This window comes from Gorilla gorilla, chromosome X, assembly GCF_029281585.2.
Source record: "Gorilla gorilla gorilla isolate KB3781 chromosome X, NHGRI_mGorGor1-v2.1_pri, whole genome shotgun sequence".
Classification (NCBI taxonomy): Eukaryota; Metazoa; Chordata; class Mammalia; order Primates; family Hominidae; genus Gorilla; species Gorilla gorilla.
This window is the reverse complement of record NC_073247.2, coordinates 132,133,701-132,153,391: the sequence shown is the minus strand read 5'-3', so window position 1 is coordinate 132,153,391 and position 19,691 is coordinate 132,133,701. Positions and strand designations below refer to the sequence as shown.

Genomic DNA, 19,691 nt, shown 5'->3' with positions numbered 1-19,691 from the left:
GATAACAGCACCTATTGCATAGGAGTGTTGTACTTACTCAGCGAAGCATCATATGTAAAGTTTTAAGAACAGTGCTGGGCACTTAGTAAGTGCTCAAATGCTAGCATAAAGATTTGAGATTATGCTTATTTTCTAACTACCGTTATTTATACTCTTGCTCTCTCGAATACCCCTTTTCCCGCTTGTTTCCTAAGAGAATCCTGCCCGGTTCAAAATGCCCCATCCCTAAGCTGGCATTACTTTTTCTCCTCCCTTATTTGGAAGTGATTTCTCTCCTATTTTCATGACTTCTCACTTTCTTTTTTGTAATATGGTTGTTTATGTGTTTATCTTACCTTCCCTGGCAGATTGCAAACAGGGTGAAGGCAGGATTGAAGTGTGGTTCATTTTGGTAGCTCCTGGAGTACTTGCACTCTGAAATTATTAGAATGATTGGCTGATCAGATGAGTACTTCAGAAAGATAATAGCAGTGAAAAGGAAAGATTAGGACTGGAGGGGCTGAAAGGCAGGGAGCCCACTTAAGAGGCTGCTGTGATCCAGGCTAGAGGTGGTGAGGGCTCAGCAAGTGACAGGAGGAATAAAATTGAGGCCATAAATCTTCAAGTGTCTGAGAGCCACATGACTACACCTGTGCTCCAAAAGTTGGAAACAAAATACAGAGGAAAGGGATTTCTGTCAGATTATGAGTTCTCTTTTACTTAGTTGCAGTTTATTCTACTGCATGATTTCTTCTTCTGTGTAATAGTGTTAGATTGCTTTTCTTCTGTGGATATTAACCGTATCTGTTATCTGTAGACAGTTGTGATATGTTAATTAACTGGAAGCTCTTTTTCAAACAGAAAAATGAAAACCGATTTTATCTGAAGGAAGTGAACATCAGCATGTATTTGGTTAATGGCTCCGGTAAGCAAAGCATTGGCCTGGGGAAAAAGACTGTGGATTACCCTGAAGGATTAGAAATTACAATGGTCTTATTACCAAATAGTGCCTTATTTAATGAAACAGAAGATGCTATGTAAAAAGTGTACCTTGATCATACCTTAAAATCAGTAACTTAGAACTATGATGTTCTGTCTTTTTCTGTATCCCATTTTTTCAAAGTAGAGTAGATAATAATTAAGGATATGACTGATTTTTAGACTATAGAAACATCTATAGAAAGATAAGGGAACCTAGTTATGGTAAGAATTGCTTTTTGTGGGTTGATCTTGTCCCCCAGGCTCCCATACTTCACTGAAAAATCCTGAGGACTGTTCCTTTTTTTTTTTTTTTTGAGACAGGGTCTCGCTCTATGCTCAGGCCAGATTGCAGGGGCGTTACCACAGCTCAATCCCAGGTTCAAGCCAACTACCCACCTCAGCCTCCTAGGTAGCTGGGACTACAGGTGTGCACCATCATGCCCAGCTAATTTTTTTTTGTATTTTTTGTAGAGACAGGGTTTCACCATGTTGCCCAGGCTGGTCTTGATCTCCTGGGCTCACGTGATCTGCCCACCTTGGCTTCCCAAAGTGCTGGAATTACAGGCGTGAGCCACTGTGCCTGGCCAACTTTCCCATTTTTGATGTTGATAGGATAAGAAGTTACTAACCTGTTTCTTTTCTTTGAAGTTTTCAGCATTGCAAATAACAATCTCAGCTACTGGGATGCCCCCCTGGGAAGTTCTTATATGTGCAACAAAGAGCAGACTGTTTCAGTGTCTGGAGCATTTCAGATAAATACCTTTGATCTAAGGGTTCAGCCTTTCAATGTGACACAAGGAAAGTATTCTACAGGTAAGAATCAAGCAAACTTCATTAATAATTTATGTTCTTATGTTGACTGATAGGTGGCTTTTCCTTTGAATCACAGACATTTAAACGTTGAAATAGAGGAATATGAATTCATAGCCTTGACCAAATTGTGCAAGTCTATATTTGGCTCATCATTTTGCTCAACCGAGATGTTTTTGTGATCTTAAAATCATTTGCAAAAAAAGTTCTTAAAGCTAAAACTGATAGAAGCTTTAAGTGAGCTTTATTTGAGGTATGGGTTTTAGTTTGTAGGGAAGATGGCACTTGGGAGCAGCAGCTTTGAGCATCTTGCATCTGCTTCCTGAGGCCGTCTTCTCACTGGAAACATTTTCATACCTGAATGAAAGCAGTTTGGTCTGATTTTGTTAAGACAAAAGATAGGCCGGGCGCGGTGGCTCACGCCTGCAATCCCAGCACTTTGGGAGGCCGAGGCGGGTGGATCACGAGGTCAGGAGATCAAGACCATCCTGGCTAACACGGTGAAACCCCGTCTCTACTAAAAATACTAAAAATTAGCCGGGCGTGGTGGCGGGCGCCTGTAGTCCCAGCTACTCGGGAGGCTGAGGCAGGAGAATGGCGTGAACCCAGGAGGCGGAGCTTGCAGTGAGCCGAGATCGCACCACTGCACTCCAGCCTGGGCGACAGAGCGAGACTCCGTCTCAAAAAAAAAAAAAAAAAAAAAGACAAAAGATAAAGAGCGGTAGCAAAGCCTCAAATATCATGAACTATGTTTTTACCAGCCAAAATGATCTGGAGAGTTTTCAAAGCATGTGCCAGTGTGAATGAGGCTTTTTGAAGATCACTCAGGGATAATGGTGGTATTTATTAGATTTTTAATGAAACCCTTTTGAAGGGCTCATTATAATGTGTTCATACGAATATGAAAGACATATTTGGCATTACAAGATTAAAATTTGCATGAAGAAAAAAAGCACATAAAATTCCTTAATTGACTTGTCCTTTTAAGCCTATTACCTAAAATTGGGGGTTTGTGGATCACAACTCTGTTGAGCAGAGCTAGCTATTCCAGGCATCCACATCCTTTTCAACCATTAATTCTATGGTTTGGAAGGAAATGTGGAAGCTGTGTTTAAAAGCGAATATACTGTGAGCCATTCGACTACTTTTGCAGTGGTGTTGAATACCTAGTCTGACTTGGTTAGGCCACAATAAATTGGGCTCTCCACCCTACCATTCTTGCAATTAAAGACGTTAGTTACACTTTAAAAATATTTTCAAGAATTCATTTTCCCTTTTGCCTGTTTTGCTTATGTACTTCAATTATTTTGATCCTTTAGTAGCTTTATTTTTGGACTTTTTATCTGGCTCCCCTTCATTATTCCCCTAATTTTAAGTCCAGATTTGTGTTTACAGTTTAAAATCATTTGCAGTATTAGTATCATCACTTCAAGACTGTTTATCTAGTCACCTGTAAGAGAGATGAGCTGTGCTCTTTCTCTTACTTTGAAACTTTGGTTTTTATGTACATGGAATTAAAAATATCACCCAAAGAGATATACAGCATTTAATACTGATATTGAATGTATAATCTATTTGTGGAACTAGGTTCTTGGCTGTGGGTACCTATAAATACAACACATAGATAATATTTGACTGTATGGGGAAAGAAATAGAATTGCAATAAGGCAGAAGAGTGTTGATTGGATTTTACTGGATCAGACCACTTTCTAGAAATAGAAAAAAATAGCCCCCTTAGGCTGCCAACCCTGACCAGATAAGAAATGCAGTAAGCACACTCAAATTAGTAAGAGGTCCCAGTTTCTTGACTTTGCAGCCACTAAAATTGTATGTACTAAGTCACGATCTGCAAACTTTAAAGTTCCAAACAGTGAGTGTTTTAGGCTTTGGCGCCATATGGTCTCTGTCACAACTATTCAACCCTGCTATTGTAGCACGAAAACAGCAACACATAAACAGATGACTGTGGCTGGGTTCCAATAAAACCTTATTTATGGACACTGGAATTTGAATTTTATATGCTCTCATGTGTCACAAAATATTTTTTTCATCCATTTAAAAATGTAAAGGCCATTTTTAGTTCTTGGACCAGATCTGGCCCATGGGCTACAGCTTGCTGACCCCTGACCCTAAAGACAGAGCCAGCCTGGCTATTCTCATCACATGATACCTTCCTGATCCTGTTTCCACTTTCCCAAAAGACATTCACTCTACCACTGAGAGGCTAATCTGGCTATGTAAAAGTGGGCTAGATTAGCTCCCTTTATTTCTGATAAAGTAATATGCCTATTTTGGAAAGGACTTGGAATATAAACAAACATATACGTGTGTATGTATATGTATATGCACACATATATATCACATATAAAATATATATCATATAATGTGTGCATTATATATCATATATAATGTGCATATAATATATGCACATTACAATATGAACTGTGTTTATAGATGTAAATGAATATACATGTATTCATATATATGAAAATCTGCATATATACACATAAACAAATGAAAGGACAAAGAAAGTCTTAGAATTTTAATTCTGGAACAGTTCTCCATTTTCTATAGCTTTATCATAAAAATATACCTGTCTTAGTTACTTGAAGTTGATCTTGTAAGAACATTTCTGACTTTTAAATCAACATCTTTGACTTCGAGACATTCTTTTGTGATTATACTCATTATTTGTTACACACTTTTTCTCACCTACAGCCCAAGAGTGTTCGCTGGATGATGACACCATTCTAATCCCAATTATAGTTGGTGCTGGTCTTTCAGGCTTGATTATCGTTATAGTGATTGCTTACGTAATTGGCAGAAGAAAAAGTTATGCTGGATATCAGACTCTGTAACACTAATCAATACGTGATCTCTGTTACAAAAGAAAAAAGCAAGTACAAGTTCCAACATGCAATACTGGTCAACTTAAGGTATATTTAGTTGCAGTCCAGCTCTTTAGAATGGGTGGTATGGGGGATTTCAAACTTAAACAAAAAAGTATCAACTACAAATTAGTTGCCTGACTTTGGTTTTTCCAACCAAGGAATTTAAAACTATTATTTTTACAGCAAAAGATGTGCAAAATCACTGGATTATAAGTTCTATTTTACTGTCTTGAATTAGTATTTCAGTGTTTTCATTTTAGACATTCAGACTAAAAATACACAGTTTAGAAAAAACAATTTTTGAAAAAGAGATTTTTTTTTCCCTGCAGGTAGTTGAGTTGGAACAACATGTTCTACAGTGGATTTGTACTTGCTCCTTTTGCTCTTTGTGTGTGTGTGTGTGTGTGTGTGTGTGTGTGTGTGTGTGTGTGTGATTTTTGTTTGCAGGTTAACTTAGCTACTTTGGCATTGCTGCATATTTGACCTTTGAGAGATATAATAGTAGATTTGAACAGGGGCTGGTATTATTATGTTCTTAGCAATAAATGCTTTTCTAATGCTTTTTGAATACATTTGTATTTATGTGGCTGTAATGACAAAAGATACAAAAGCTTTTTAAAATTTAGAGTAGGTATTAATCTTATTGTTTAATCTTTTTTTTTAAAAAGAACTGGATATTTCAATCTTTTAAATTGCAATATATAAGACTATTCCAACTGGGCATTTCAATCCATTTTTTAGGTGCTTTAGAGATAATTGCTTGCCAGTGCCAATTGAGGTTATTAGTACTTTGTGCTCATAAATTGGCCTCTGTATGCAGTACTAAAATTAATGCAGATTTCTCTTTAGCCTTCCAACATTTCTTGTTGATAGTGATGTATTTTATTATTTTCTTTTTCTTAAGAAATGCCAGTGTGTCCTAGGACCTAGATAACGAAGTGCACTTACACTTATAAAATAACTTGCATCTAGGCTGGGCGTGGCGGCTCACGCCTGTAATCCCAGCACTTTGGGAGGCCGAAGTGGGTGGATCACTTGAGGCCAGGAGTTTGAGACCAGCCTGGCCAACATGGTGAAACCCCATCTCTATCAGAAATACAAAAAATTAGCTGGGCGGGGTGGTGGGCGCCTGTAATCCCAGTTACTCGGGAGGCTGAGGCAGGAGAATCACTTGAACCCAGGAGGCAGAAGTTGCGGTGAGCCGAGAGTGCACCATTGCACTCCAGCCTGGGCAACAAAAACGAAACTCCATCTCAAAACAAAACAAAACAAACAAACAAACAAAACTTGCATCTAACCGAAAAGTCTTGGTTTTATCTTAATCCATTAAAAAGTTGTTCTTTGTTTCCAGCTTGCATTGATTGCTACAACATCACTAATTTGGCTTTCACATTTAAATGGTTCTGTGCTAATCAAAACTTTCATTGTTATTATTCGTTATGGTAGAATCATTATTAATTCACGTGCTTTGTGTTCAGTTTTGTGGTCTGAGAGATGCACCAATTGTCAAATTACCGTGTACCACCTAATGTTTATAGGAGAAAGCAAAATACATCAGCTTGATAGTTAACACATCAAATATTTCTTGCTGCTTCTAGGAGAACTTTTTTGGTGTGTGTTGGAATGGCTGAGCAAATATTAAAATTGTTAATATGCAGCCATATATGGAAGGTTCCTGTGGGGTTGTTTTTTCGTTTTTTTTTTTGTGTGTGTGTGGTGGGATTATGTGCCTCCCATTCACTAGAAAATGAGAAAATTGTCTGGGTTCCAAAATATTGATATTGAATGGATCAATACACCCACACAGATATATATATATGTGTATATATATATATGCACACATATATAGGCAGTTGCATGCTAGCATGGGTATTTTTATAACAATATAACTGAGTTATATTGGAATTATAAATATTTTCCGTCACTTAAATTTGCTCTTTGTTTAGCCTGAAAACCTTTATGGCTCAAGATCAGATTCCTGACTAACCCCTCTCTTAGAGCTACAGCGAGCTGCATTACCAGCTTAAAACACTTCTTAGGGATTAAATATAGATGTAATTTTTCAAAATCGTTTTTAATTTAAACTGTGTTTTAGTGTAAAATTGTTAACCTTGTAAGATGGATAATGTGTATAAGAATGTAGGCCTTAACTATTTCACATGAGTCAAAACAAAGCAGTTTTAAAAAAATAATTGGAAGCACAAGTGCATGGCACTGACTGAATGCTGTTAATATTTCTAAAAGTTTCTACATTCAGATTATATGCCTGATTCATAGTAAAATACCTCTAATAAACACTGTTTTATAGAAAACCTGACTTCAGTGAATATTTTTGTATTTTACATGGGCCAGTTTATATACTGCTATTTACACTATTATTTCCTATAGCTACATGTTCTTTGTACCTTTTGTAGTTTTATTTGTATTACTAGATTCATACCTTGATGGTAACGCTCTATCTGGTTTTGGGTGTTTTTCATGTTTTAGCATTTGTATAAAGAAACTGGTCCATGTAAATACTTTCCATGTTTCTTCTTCAAATGTTTAAACCACTAGTTGATGTATGGTATCTTTAGATATTTGCCTGTCTGTTTGCTCAAAATTGCTTCTAAAACAATAAAGATTCTTTTATTTCTTAAGGCAATTTGCTCACATTTTTTCCCGTTGGTTAAAGTCAAGATTTTGTATACTACATAATGGCAATTTCTTTCAAATGGAAAAACTTTAGAAATGTTTAGAAGTAGAACTAAATTATTTGCAAAATGTTCTGATGTTCTGTCTGTATATTACTATCTGGAAGAATAGTCCCATACCTAGGCCTCGATTGATGGTAGGCAGGCTTCAGAATAAGATTAACCTGGGAAGCATTTTATAAAAATAGATTCCAGGCTGCATCCTTAGAGGATTTAACGTAGTAGGTCTAATGAGGAGACAGAGAGAGAGAGAGAGAGAGAGAGAGAGAGAGAGAGAGTGTGTGTGTGTGTGTGTGTGTGTGTGTAAGCTCCCCTGCTGAACCTGATGCATAGTCAGTTAGGGAACCAGTGATCTAGAATATTTATTTCATAATAAAAGCTGCGGAGTATCTCTTTGTACACTTTTCTCAATTCCTAAGTTGAGGTTGATATTTAATATCTCTACATAGTAGCTTTACATTGCAGCCATACATATTGAGCTATTGATCTGAACCAATGTAGGATTGTGTGCAGTCTCTGTCTTACTTAGATCACCCTAAAATACTTGAGCCTTCCAGTTTCCATATATGGATAGTTACCTAGTCACCTTACTATATCACATAAGAAAACTTAGCAATGTAGCTGGTAACTTTTCTCTGAATTACCCAGTTAAGCCATGTGAATGCCAGTTAGTCATCACGGCTGCAAACTCTGCAGTTAACTACCATTGTCTTTGGCCAAGTTGTTTAACTTCTAATGTCTCAATTTCTTCATCCAGTGGGTGGGGGCTTTAAAATCCTGCTACTCATTTCTTTGAGTGATAATTTGCATTTCAGAGGAATGCATCATAGTATTTCATACATCTTAGTATTTTAGAAGGAATCTGATAAGCTACTTGTTACGTATCAAGAACATACTATAAGTTCAGTGTAAAATGTACCACTTAAGTTTCCTGCAGTTTTTCAGGAGGAATTCTTATAAGACTTGGACATTTTTAAGATGATAGTATTTCATCTGTTTATTTAGATAGATAATGTTAAATTGTCTTGGGCTCATCTTCCACCCATCTCCTTTCCTTTTACCCCGGTAGCTAACTTTCTGCGTTAATAATCACCATTTCTTGTCTTTGAAACTGGTATAGATATTCATGAATGATACTGAGTAGCTTCACGAATCTTTTCAGATGCATGTGATTTACTTAACACAGTTTGATTATAGATATAAAATGTATATAACAAAATATCACCTAAGAATGTGCTTCTTAATGTTGATCCTTCCAAAAAGAAGTTTTGACTCGTTTGTTTGTTTGTTTTGTTGTGTTTGAGATGGAGTCTCGCTCTGTTGCCCAGGCTGGAGTGTGTATAGTGGTGCGATCTCAGCTCACTGCAACCTCCGCCTCCCAGGTTCAAGCAATTCTTATGCCTCAGCCTCCCAGGTAGCTGGGATTACAGACGAGTGCCACCACACCTGGATACCTTTTTATTTTTTTAGTAGAGATGGGGTTTTGCCATGTTGGCCAGGCTGGTCTCGAATTCCTGACCTCAAGTGATCTGCCTGCCTCGACCTCCTGAACTGCTGTTATTATAGGCATGAACCACTGTGCCTGGCCTCAACTGGTTTTTAAGAGAAGTTTTATTAGTTTTTGTTGTAAATGTATACCTCAGCTTTCCAGTTCTTGTGTTGAAAATTGTATTTGAAAAATGTCTGAACTGGCAGAAAATTGAAGATTAACAGCATTTTTAATCTACATGAAACTTCTTACTGAAATTTTAATGGCCATGGAACTTTTTAATCTTTAAAAATCTTTATTGCTTCTGTGGCTATTAAATTCTTCTGCAAATACACTTTTCTTTTCCCCAGAAGCATTTTCAATACAGCGTTAAGTATACATTAGGCAAGTAGATCAGATCAAAATGACTTATAGGATGAGATTTTCTTTTCTTCAGAATGTGATCCCATTAAAGTTACTGTTTTACCAACATTTTTTCCATTAACTAAATAATTTTTAAAGGTTGAATTCATACAATCAATAGTTATTATAAATTAATATTTCACATACTAATTGAGAGCATTTTAAGTAAGTGACAGTATCTAGAAAGATCTTTGTATTAGCAGAATTGCCTTTTTGAGCTACTCTGGGAATATTTGTCTTACATGAAAGCCTTATTGGCAGTATTTATGAAAGTCGTTTCAGTACTAGGTCAAATACCCAATTTGGGAAAGAGAGAACTATGAGTCTGTTGCCAGAATAAGAAATTAATCTACTAATGAATTTTTTAAAAACCAAGTTATATTAAACCCACGGCATAATACTTTATGGTACATGTCACCTAATAGTTTATGGGCTGGGTGGTAATTTGGGAAATTGTAGGGGAGGTGCTAACTGGGGATTCTTAACACCATCTATTCACAGGTCACATCTGGCAACCTCAGCTCTCTGGATTCTTAAGAGAACCAAGAAGCAAGCAAAACAAATAATTGAACTGGCAGCCCAAGTCAATGTCAGAAAAGTTCATAAACTCCAGGGTTGCATTTTGTTCCTAGTTATTGCCCCAGAGGCTAGTGCGGGCGGTGGGGAAAGCTTGGCACATTTCTTGAATGCAAGCACAATCAGAATTGCCATGCAGCCTATTTGTCCTATCTTTGATACAATTCTAATAAGCTTAGTTATCTGATTTATCAGTCGCTGGTAGACTGCAAGCTAGGCAGAGAACTAGAGCAACAAGACACAGGAAATGGGAAATAGAAATAGCAGTTAACTTCCTTCCTGCAAGCGTATCCATCTGTAGCATTCCTTCCTCCTCTCCAGTCTCAGAGTAGGTTTTCTTTTCATGGTTAAACTGAGGCAAACAGTTATGTCATCAAGGCCCATTTATATCTCTTTTCCTATTACTAAGTGACCTCAGACAGATTGTTATGTATTGAGTTCTTATGTCTTACGCTTTTGGAATCCAATCTCTTAACTTGTAGGAGAACTTGTACCATTCAGCATCTTCTGTCAATTGCTAATAGCTGTTTCCCTCATCCTATTTAAGTTCTTCTAACCTTAAGCTATCCTTTCTCGTCCCTATGTCCCCCTTCTAATTACCTCCCTTTTGTCCTGCCTTAATCATTCTAAACTTCTTAAAATGAATATTGTATTTGTTACCCTGCCCAAGTTCTTGATGTCCTAACCAATCACTTCCCATTCCCTCTTAAACCTGCAGCAATTTTACTCATATCTCCCACCCTTCATATTGCTAGAGGCAATGGACATGTTTCAAAGCTTTCTACTATCATTTGCTGTCTTTCCACCCTAATTGAAACTTTCCATCCTTAGCTTCTCTGGCGCCATTTTCTATCTGCCCTTTTACATCTTTTTCCTACTCCATTTGTCTATCCCACAGGTATTGGTGTTCCCAAGGGTTTTTGTCTCTGATCCTCTTTTTATTCTACTTCCCCTTACTGAGAAATGTTCTTGCCCATGTTTTAACTACCACTTAGGTTCATATAGCCACTTGGTTAGGACATAGTGATTTTTTTTTTTTTTTGAGATGGGTTCTCGATATGCTGCCCAGGCTGGTCTTGAACTCCTGGGCTCCAACAGTTCTCCCATCTCAGCTTCCCAAGTAGCTAAGACTACAGGCGTAAGCTACCATGCTAAACTAAGGGCACAGATATCTTAAACTCACATATCTAAAACTGAGCATCTCTCTCTTCCACGTATCCTTTTTACCACCTGTTCCATATAACTACAAAAAACTGAAATGCATATATTCTTCCTCTTTTATAGAATGGCGCCAGCATCTACATAATCAGTCAAGTGTGGAATTGGAAACCATTCTATTATCTCCTCCTCGTACACCCCCTACATCCATTTGGTCAATTTTGCCTTCTAATTTGATCTCCAGTCTGTGCCTTCTGCTTTTCTTCTGCACTTCATTAATCCAGCTCAGGACAATATTATTGGTTACCTGGACTCTAGTGATAAAGATATGTCCTACCTTACTACCTCCATCTGCCATAACTTCTGAAATGAAATCCTGCTTAATATCCTGCTGCTGAATTTTTTTTTCATCAGGATAAGGCCAGACTACCTAAGAGCATATAGTACCTTTGTGACCTGGGTCCCTGCACACTTTTTCTGCCTTCTATCCAGCCAAAAATACCTTTTGATCCATTGTTCTAGCTCTGCCAAACTGCTTGCGTTTCCCTTGAAGTGCTATGTCTTTTTACTCTCCATATTTTTGTCTGTGCTATTTCTTATACCTGGAATGCCCTTCCCCCATTACTTGCATCATTCATTCCTATTCATTCTTAAAATCTCAGCTCAAGTGTCACCTTTTCAAAGTGTGTCTTATGTAATAAGGCTGAACTTGAGTGTGCCTCTGAAATTTTTCCATGGCACTTTGTGTTGCCTACTCCTACCACAACACATTTTGAAATTATAACCACTGATTTTTCTTGTCTGACTCTCACACTAGACTGAGCATCTTGAGGCAAACAGTTATGTCATCAGGGCCCACTTATATCTCTTATATCTCTTTTCCCATTAGTAAATGATCCCAGATTGTAATGTATTGAGTTCTTATGTCTGCTTTGTATAGTTGTTCATTCAGTGAGTTAATACTTAACAGCAATATTTGAAGCATTGTGCTTCTTCGACATCATAACAGTTTGCCTCTGAAAGCTCACGGCCTGATCATCAAGGCAAGGCTAATTAGATTTGTTCATTATGTTCTGTTTAAGAAATCTGGGAAGTATGTGACCATGTTATACATTTTTCATCCAAAATGACTGCATTTTTACTTGGTACTTAAAAGTGTATTATTTGGTTATTTGGAAAATCACTTTTGTGGAACATCTCATTTGCTGATAATGAAATGCCAATGACTTGTTACCTTGGTATAAAAAACCAAAATATGCGTGTTAGGAAGTGCTGTCATTTTACTCAAAATACACAGATTTGAAAGTTTGTCACTGTTTTTGTTCTCAATTGTCCTTTCTCCACATCTAGCTCAAGACTGCAGTGCAGATGACGACAACTTCCTTGTGCCCATAGCGGTGGGAGCAGCCTTGGCAGGAGTACTTATTCTAGTGTTGCTGGCTTATTTTATTGGTCTCAAGCACCATCATGCTGGATATGAGCAATTTTAGAATCTGCAACCTGATTGATTATATAAAAATACATGCAAATAACAAGGTTTTCTTATCTCTCAGTTGTTGAAACACTTTGCTTCTTAAAATTGATATGTTGAAACTTTAATTCTTTTATCAATCCCAGCATTTTGAGATCAGTCTTTATTAATAAAACCTGTTCTCTTTAATCAGCTTAAAATCCAAAGTGTCAAATTTACTGGTCCTGGAGACAAACTTGTTCAAAAGAACATCAACGTGCAATGTTTTAAGGTCTATCTTAAGAAGCCCTGGCCAAATTTTGATCCTAACCTTGAAGTATGCCTTGAACTTATTAACATGGCCATTATAAGAATAAAATATGTAGTTTTGTCTTAATGGAATTAATAAATATCATTTCACTACTGGTGTTCTGTTTTAATGTATAAGGACTATAGTGATTTAAACTCATCAATGTGCCTTTGCATAAAGTTCATTAAATAAATATTGATGTGGTATAAATGCCCATCAGATATGCTTAAACTTGGTTTTCAGTTGAATGAAGTAGAGAATGTCCTCAGGACCATCAGCATTTTAAAGGTTATGTGACTTTTGCTGATTTCTCTGAGTTCAAGTTAAGCATGAAGTTAGTACCTCAAGCCTGTGATTTTTCCCTAGGGATGATACAGACCCAAGAGGCTACAACAGAACTTAAACTGGCTTCGTAATTAGAGTTTTTAAGATAATTGTTTGTTTTTCAGCAATATAGACTGAAAAGATTCAAGCATATTTAGCCACTTGCTTTTTTGTTTCTTGTTTTGTTCTTTGGATGCCTGATTAGTATTGAAAGATAGAAATATTCTATGAACTAATTAGGACAGATTGTGTTGTGTTTCTCTACCTCATCTTGTTGATCTCTGGAGCATTAAAATCTATTTAGTGTTGTCATCAGTGTGGTACTTATGAAATGTAAGCTAACAGCAATCTCAGAAGGGAGGCAGTGAAGCATAGCAACTAGGCTCTTGTTTCTTCAAGATGGCCCCTGTGGGGCAGTGCATAGATGGGGGTGTAAAGAGAAGCTGTTGGCATTAAAATGAGCTAGATAATCAGCCCTTGTTGAAGCATATTCCATGGTATAAGAGTAGCACAGACATGAAACATAGATAAAGAAGGAAGGCTTAATAGACTAGAAGACTTCCACATTGAAGTATTATTAACCCATTGTATGTATATATGGGCATGATCAGAGTCTCTATAACTTCCTGATTAACAATACAGTGTATCTTGTTACCCAGCTGTCAGTCTTTGAGAGCTTTCAGTAAAATATAGTAAATTCTTTCAGCATAGGCTAACGTTTGGTTACTGAGATGAGTGTTGTGTACTCAGAACCGTAGCAACATTTTTATGAATGGTAAAAGTACAAGAGGAGGAAAAGTTAAAATTAGAAGAAAAGTACAAGTTATTGCTTAATCATAAATCACACCAGATAACACATTTTGTTAATTTCATTAGCTATTACTGGAAAGGACCTTAACGATTATTTACAGAAAGGGGAGAGAAATTCATTGAGGTTCCATATCAAGTGGGCAACAAAACTATTATTAGCATTTTGATAAAAATTGCCCCTAATGAAATCTAGTCACTCAACAGTAAAACAACAGCTGGTTTACACTTGAAATTATGAGATCAGAATTGGGCACTTTGGGCTTCCGTACTATGTTTTGCTTAAGTTTTTTTTTAATACTAATATGGGCTTTTTCAGTAGTAATATACCAAAACACTTCTATTTTAATCTCTGTTTGCTACTTCAAAACCTAATCCTCCTCAGATGGGATCATGAGCATAAGAGGAAAAGAAAAGAGAATGAATACTTGTTGACCTCTTGATGTGTATCAGATGCTTTAGAAATGTAATTGTATTTAATCCTCAAATACCGTATAGGTATTATTATCCCCTTCTTACAGATAAGGAAAGTGAGGCCCAGTTTAAATAACTTGCCCAAGGTCCTTTGGCTAGTACTGGAAGGAGTCAAGATTTAAACTCAGTTCTGTCTGAATCCAGAACTCAAAATGTACATTGCACATGTTGCTTTCCTGGTGGTTCGGTGGAATGGACTGCAACGCATTAGATATTGCTGTTATTCTTCCAGGCCACCGCTCAGCTAAAAATAATTGTGTGTGTATATATATATATATATATACACACACACACACATATATATATATACACACATATATATACACATATACATATATATACACATATATATACACACACATATATATACTGCATTCTTGATCCTAAGTCTTTTTTAACTTAAATTTTATTACTTATACAGAATTCTTATTTATACTTTAATTATAGGTGTGACGAAGGAGAAAGAGAGTAGGGAAATACACAGGCAGTGGTTTTAAGTGTAGATGATGGCTCCTTAACCCAGTGTCATTAGATAATCAAACCTAAAGTCTTCCCATATTAGGCAAGCACAATTCTCTATTTTGGACCCTTCCCATTCTTCCCTTACCTTCTGCTTTTCGTACTGAGGAATTTCGTGTGATTTTAGATAAAGTGATAATGAGATATTGAGCAAATAAGAAAATAGAGGTAATGCTATAAAAGACTAAGCTATGTACACTTTCAAAATGCTTGTTTCTTGCATGCTTTTTACTACTTAATTGCATTCTTTACTAATTTCCTTTCCTTGCTGTCTGTTCTTTTCTAACAGCTGAAGAATGTTCTGCTGACTCTGACCTCAACTTTCTTATTCCTGTTGCAGTGGGTGTGGCCTTGGGCTTCCTTATAGTTGTTGTCTTTATCTCTTATATGATTGGAAGAAGGAAAAGTCGTACTGGTTATCAGTCTGTGTAATCAATTAAATCTAGTGTTTTTTTTTCTCAATTAGAAGTTACGTTTCCATTGGCTAGAAGCCAGGACATGCTGTACAATAGATTGTTTAAGATATGCAGACTAACTTCAGTGAGTTCCTAGCTAACTTGGGCATGAGTACACTTATTTAAGACAAAATATATTAGGACCAATTTTTTTCTGTTTTTTTCTTCCTTTGTTAAAGTATAATTAAAAGAAAAATTGTGGCTTAGAATTTTTTAAGTAAATAATGATTTTAAGCCCCTGGATCCAATTATGAAAGCATTTTTACTGATGTGTAATTTTATATGTTACAGTTACTTATATTTTACTACTTTGATGTTATTTGCAAAATCAAAGGTGTTAAAGAATTTAACTTGCTTCAGGAAATAAATTCAAGAACATAATGGATTCATTTTCATTGGTGGCAGACACGAAATTTGGTTCATGATAAGACTTCCTTTCCCCACCTCCTGATCAGCATTATTTAAATCTGTAATTTTCTGTTAGTTAAGAAAGAAATGGCTTCATTATATTGTATTTAATAGCAAAAGTTTGGCTGTCTTCTTCATTACTGTTAATAGCTACTATACTTTAACAAGGAGATTTCTTTTTTTGTTGTTGTTGTTCTAGAGTTTGGAATATACTGATTATCTCAGACTTGACATTTATACTGAAGGATGAAGTAAGACCTCCAGCTTTTTTTTTAAAAAGGTGTTGATTTGGAACACCTGTATGGGTTATGGCTTATTAAGGTTATGGTTTAGAAAGTTTTTTTCCCTCAGAGCCTTAACTTGTTAAGAAGGTTCATTTATCCTGCACTGAAAACAAAAACTCTATATACTTTGTTTGTGTGCCTCCTGCACTCTCCCATTCCCTATGTGAATATGCTCTAGTTGATATTTTTAATATATTGATTTCTTTTTTCTCACAGCAACAAGTGCTTACTCTAGAGGTTAGTGGGCCCTGATATGTCATCAGTCAGATGCCTGCCTAGCCAAAGCTGGACTAAGATTATTCTGTACATTTGTTGATCTTGATATAGACTTATATCCCTGTAGGGACCGCTAATGCCTCCGGCTTCTGGAGTAAGGTACTGGAGACCACTCATCCCTGTGTCTGCTTGATTGGTTCAGCTGTTGAATTGCCCTTTTGTTTGGAAGCAGTGTTGAAGTTGTCTAGGGTTCAAATGGCTGCTTTGTACACCTGTCATTAGTATAAGGCAGATGTTTATTTTATCAAGCTATTTTATCTCTACATTTAACTAAAAACAAAAGTTCCCAAAGATCTGCCTTCACTTCAGAATTTTTTTTTGGATTAAAAAAATTAAGCCTGGACCTTAAATAAAGTGAGTTGGTTATTCATTCCAAGGATTAAGTCCCAATCTACCTCTCAGCACAGTGCAGAAGCTCACCACTGTATTGCTGCCATTAACTCATGCCAGAACCCTTTGCCAATAACTGGAATTACAAATTTTTGTTAAAGAAAATTTATCAAGATCTTTCTTTACTGCCTTCTCTGTATGTACATCTCAAAAACATGTACATCTCAAAAACTGGAGTAGAAAGTTAGATTGCTCAACTACAACTCCTCTAGAACTCTATAGCTCTGACATACAGATTCACACTCTCCTCTATTTGCTAAGTATGTAAAGAATGTTTTCTTTTAAAATGTTCTCTTTTGAGAACAACTGCTTATTTGTTATAAAAGCATTTGGTTAAAATGATGTCATCATAAAGAACAGTGGCTTTATTTCAATACATATTTTTGAGATGATTATCTAGAAGCCAGATTAATAAAATCAGCTTGTGACCTTGCTAAGCATATAAATTGGAAATTCAGATACATTCAAAATTATGGGTTCATTTAAAAGTGTTCTACCTTTTGGGTATGAGACTAATATCACTAATTCCTCAATAGTTATCATGGCTCTATCTTAATTAGAAAATATGTGTGTTTAATTCCTTGAGAATTAAAATACAGAATATTAACAGAGGGTTAAAAACTGCTTCAACTCCAATAAGATAAAGGAAGCTCAAAATCTATGAGCTGAGTGTTCAATTAGGTTTGCCTACTGAGTTCAATTTTATGTCAATACAACAGTGGATCAGACAGTACGACTTTGAACTGGTGAATGTAAAGAATTGTTTTTCACCTAAGCTGCTTTGGAAGAACTGATGCTTGCTGCTAACTAAAGTTTTGGATGTATCAATTTAGAGAACCAATTAATACCTGCAAAATAAAGCATACTGTGGTACTTCTGTTTGATCTAGTATGTGTGATTTTAGATTGATGGATTAAAAATTAATAAAGATCATACATTCCATACCACTATGGATAACCTCATTTTTATTCCATATGCTCAGCCTTAAGAGCTTAGACTTAATTGTATAATCTAAGTTTCTTGAATTCTAGTCTCTTGGATTGTCAACAGGAATCATAGGATCTCATAGATCTGCAACTTAACCAAGTCCCGTCATTAGGAAGGCACTAGTACAGAACCTTTAGTACAGACACCTCAAATAGGGGGACCTACGTAGTCATGGAAATTACAAGAAAACATCAAAAACAAAATATGCAAATCTAACAAATGTAAGAACATCGTAACAAACGTACTTTCCGCGTATGTCTGTCTGCATTGATGAACTATACTAATTGTTGAAGTTCATTTCATTCTGAGTGAGATATACCTCAGGGATATGGTGGGGCAAGGGGAGGAGCTATCCATTTTGTGAATTTCCTTTAAATTCCTTACAATCTAGTCTAATGCTCAATTTTTATATAATTGGATAAAACAACAACACATACATAAACATACTCCTTTTTACATAAGAGGTATTTTTGGTGGGAGAAGGAATTAGACATTGGCTCCCTCCATAGTTCCAGAATAATAGGGTTTCATTTTCTGAAAGACATTTAATAGCTTGTAATTAAGTCAAAAAATGGCCTTCATAACTGCCACCTCATGAGGCCTCTGAAAGAAGCACTTTAAGTTGACTGATAATTAGGAAGAGTGGTTCGATATATGTTGCTGTGAGGGTTACAGTGTATCTAAAAAGTCAACTTGGAGGGTCATCTTTTTAACTTCAATGTGTATACTTTTTGAATGCCAGAACTACCTTTAGAATTCTGATGAAATGTTTTTCCTTTCCTTTGTTTTTACTGTCTGCATGTATTTTGATAGCAGTGTAAGTTTGGGTCCCTTTAATTTCAAGAGGTATGCATAATGAACAGGAGAAATCTTGCCATACAATGCATCTTTAGTAGGAAAAAATCCATAATTTTATTGAGCAGTTACAGTGCTATGCACTTTAAACACCTTATTTCATTTAATACACCAACTCTCTGAGGTTGGGGGTATCATTTCCAGTTTACAGATGGGATAACTGAGGCTTGAGTTGTTTACTTAACCAAAGTCACACAGGATTAAGTGGCAAAATGGACATTTGAACCCAGTTCTGTTTGCCCGCCAAAGACCATGCAGTTAACCACTATACATCTGCCTTTTGCAGAAGCAATAGATTTTTTTAGAGCACATGCCTTACATTAAATGGTTACAGAAATCTGACTTCTGTACTCTTCTATCTTGTATGTGGTTGCCTTATAAATATTCTTCAATATTCTTAAAAATAACTTGAGTTTTATCCAGCCCACTTGTGGGGCAGATGGATGTTGTGGCAGCATGCCTTTTGGAAGATCAAAACCAAGGCCAATTTGCACTGTACCTCATCAGTAATATTAAGCCCGAATGTCACTTTTCAGGGTAGCCTCATCTAGTTATTCTGATCACATATCATTGTCATTCTGCTCTCAAACTCTTCCGCACCATGAATCATTTTGACTGTGCATTAGTGTGTTTAAGAAACTAAATGGAACTGTCTCTCTTCTCACTTTCCTTAATACCATTCATACCCCTTCCCTTCATCCCTCAGCTTTAAGTGCATTGTAGCCATGACACTCAACTATCTTTGCCAGGTGGTTCTGAACCTTATTAATGCACAGTTCCTATTCCCAAATCTAAGGCCTTTTGGGAAGGGTTTCAATAATTTTTTTTTTTTTTTTGAGACAGAGTCTCACTGTTGCACAGGCTGGAGTGCAGGGGCGCGATCTTGGCTCACTGCAACCTCTGCCTCCCAGGTTCAAGCTACTCTTCATACCTCAGCCTCCTGAGTAGCTCCCAAGTAGCTGGGATAGCCACCACGCCCGGCTAATTTTTGTATTTTTAGTAGAGACGGGGTTTCACCGTGTTGGCCAGGCTGGCCTCGAACTCCTGACCTCAGGTGATCCACCTGCCTTGGCCTCCCAAAGTGCTGGGATTACAGATGTGAGCCACTGTGTGCATGGCCAATTTCAAGAAATCTTTACCTGCAAAGTTTCCAGCCATAATCTGCGAAAGCCC

General features: G+C 36.6%; 1 protein-coding gene across 3 annotated transcripts in view; it reads left to right on the top strand.

Annotated features, from left to right (window-relative positions):
• The window catches only part of LAMP2 (lysosomal associated membrane protein 2), a 43,638-nt gene extending 26,015 nt beyond the window's left edge, over positions 1-17,623 (top strand). Inside the window, exons 7-9 of one of the 3 annotated variants that reach the window (XM_031006046.3) lie at positions 841-904; positions 1,609-1,773; positions 15,153-17,623. In XM_031006046.3, coding sequence (XP_030861906.1) covers positions 841-904; positions 1,609-1,773; positions 15,153-15,295 — 372 coding nt within the window. In that variant the 3' untranslated portion in view covers positions 15,296-17,623. Of the gene's footprint in view, positions 1-840; positions 905-1,608; positions 1,774-4,488; positions 7,301-12,329; positions 12,853-15,152 lie in introns of those variants that run through there. The other 2 variants (XM_031006047.3, XM_031006048.2) reach the window with 2 other exon arrangements.
• The last annotated feature ends 2,068 nt before the right edge of the window (positions 17,624-19,691 follow it).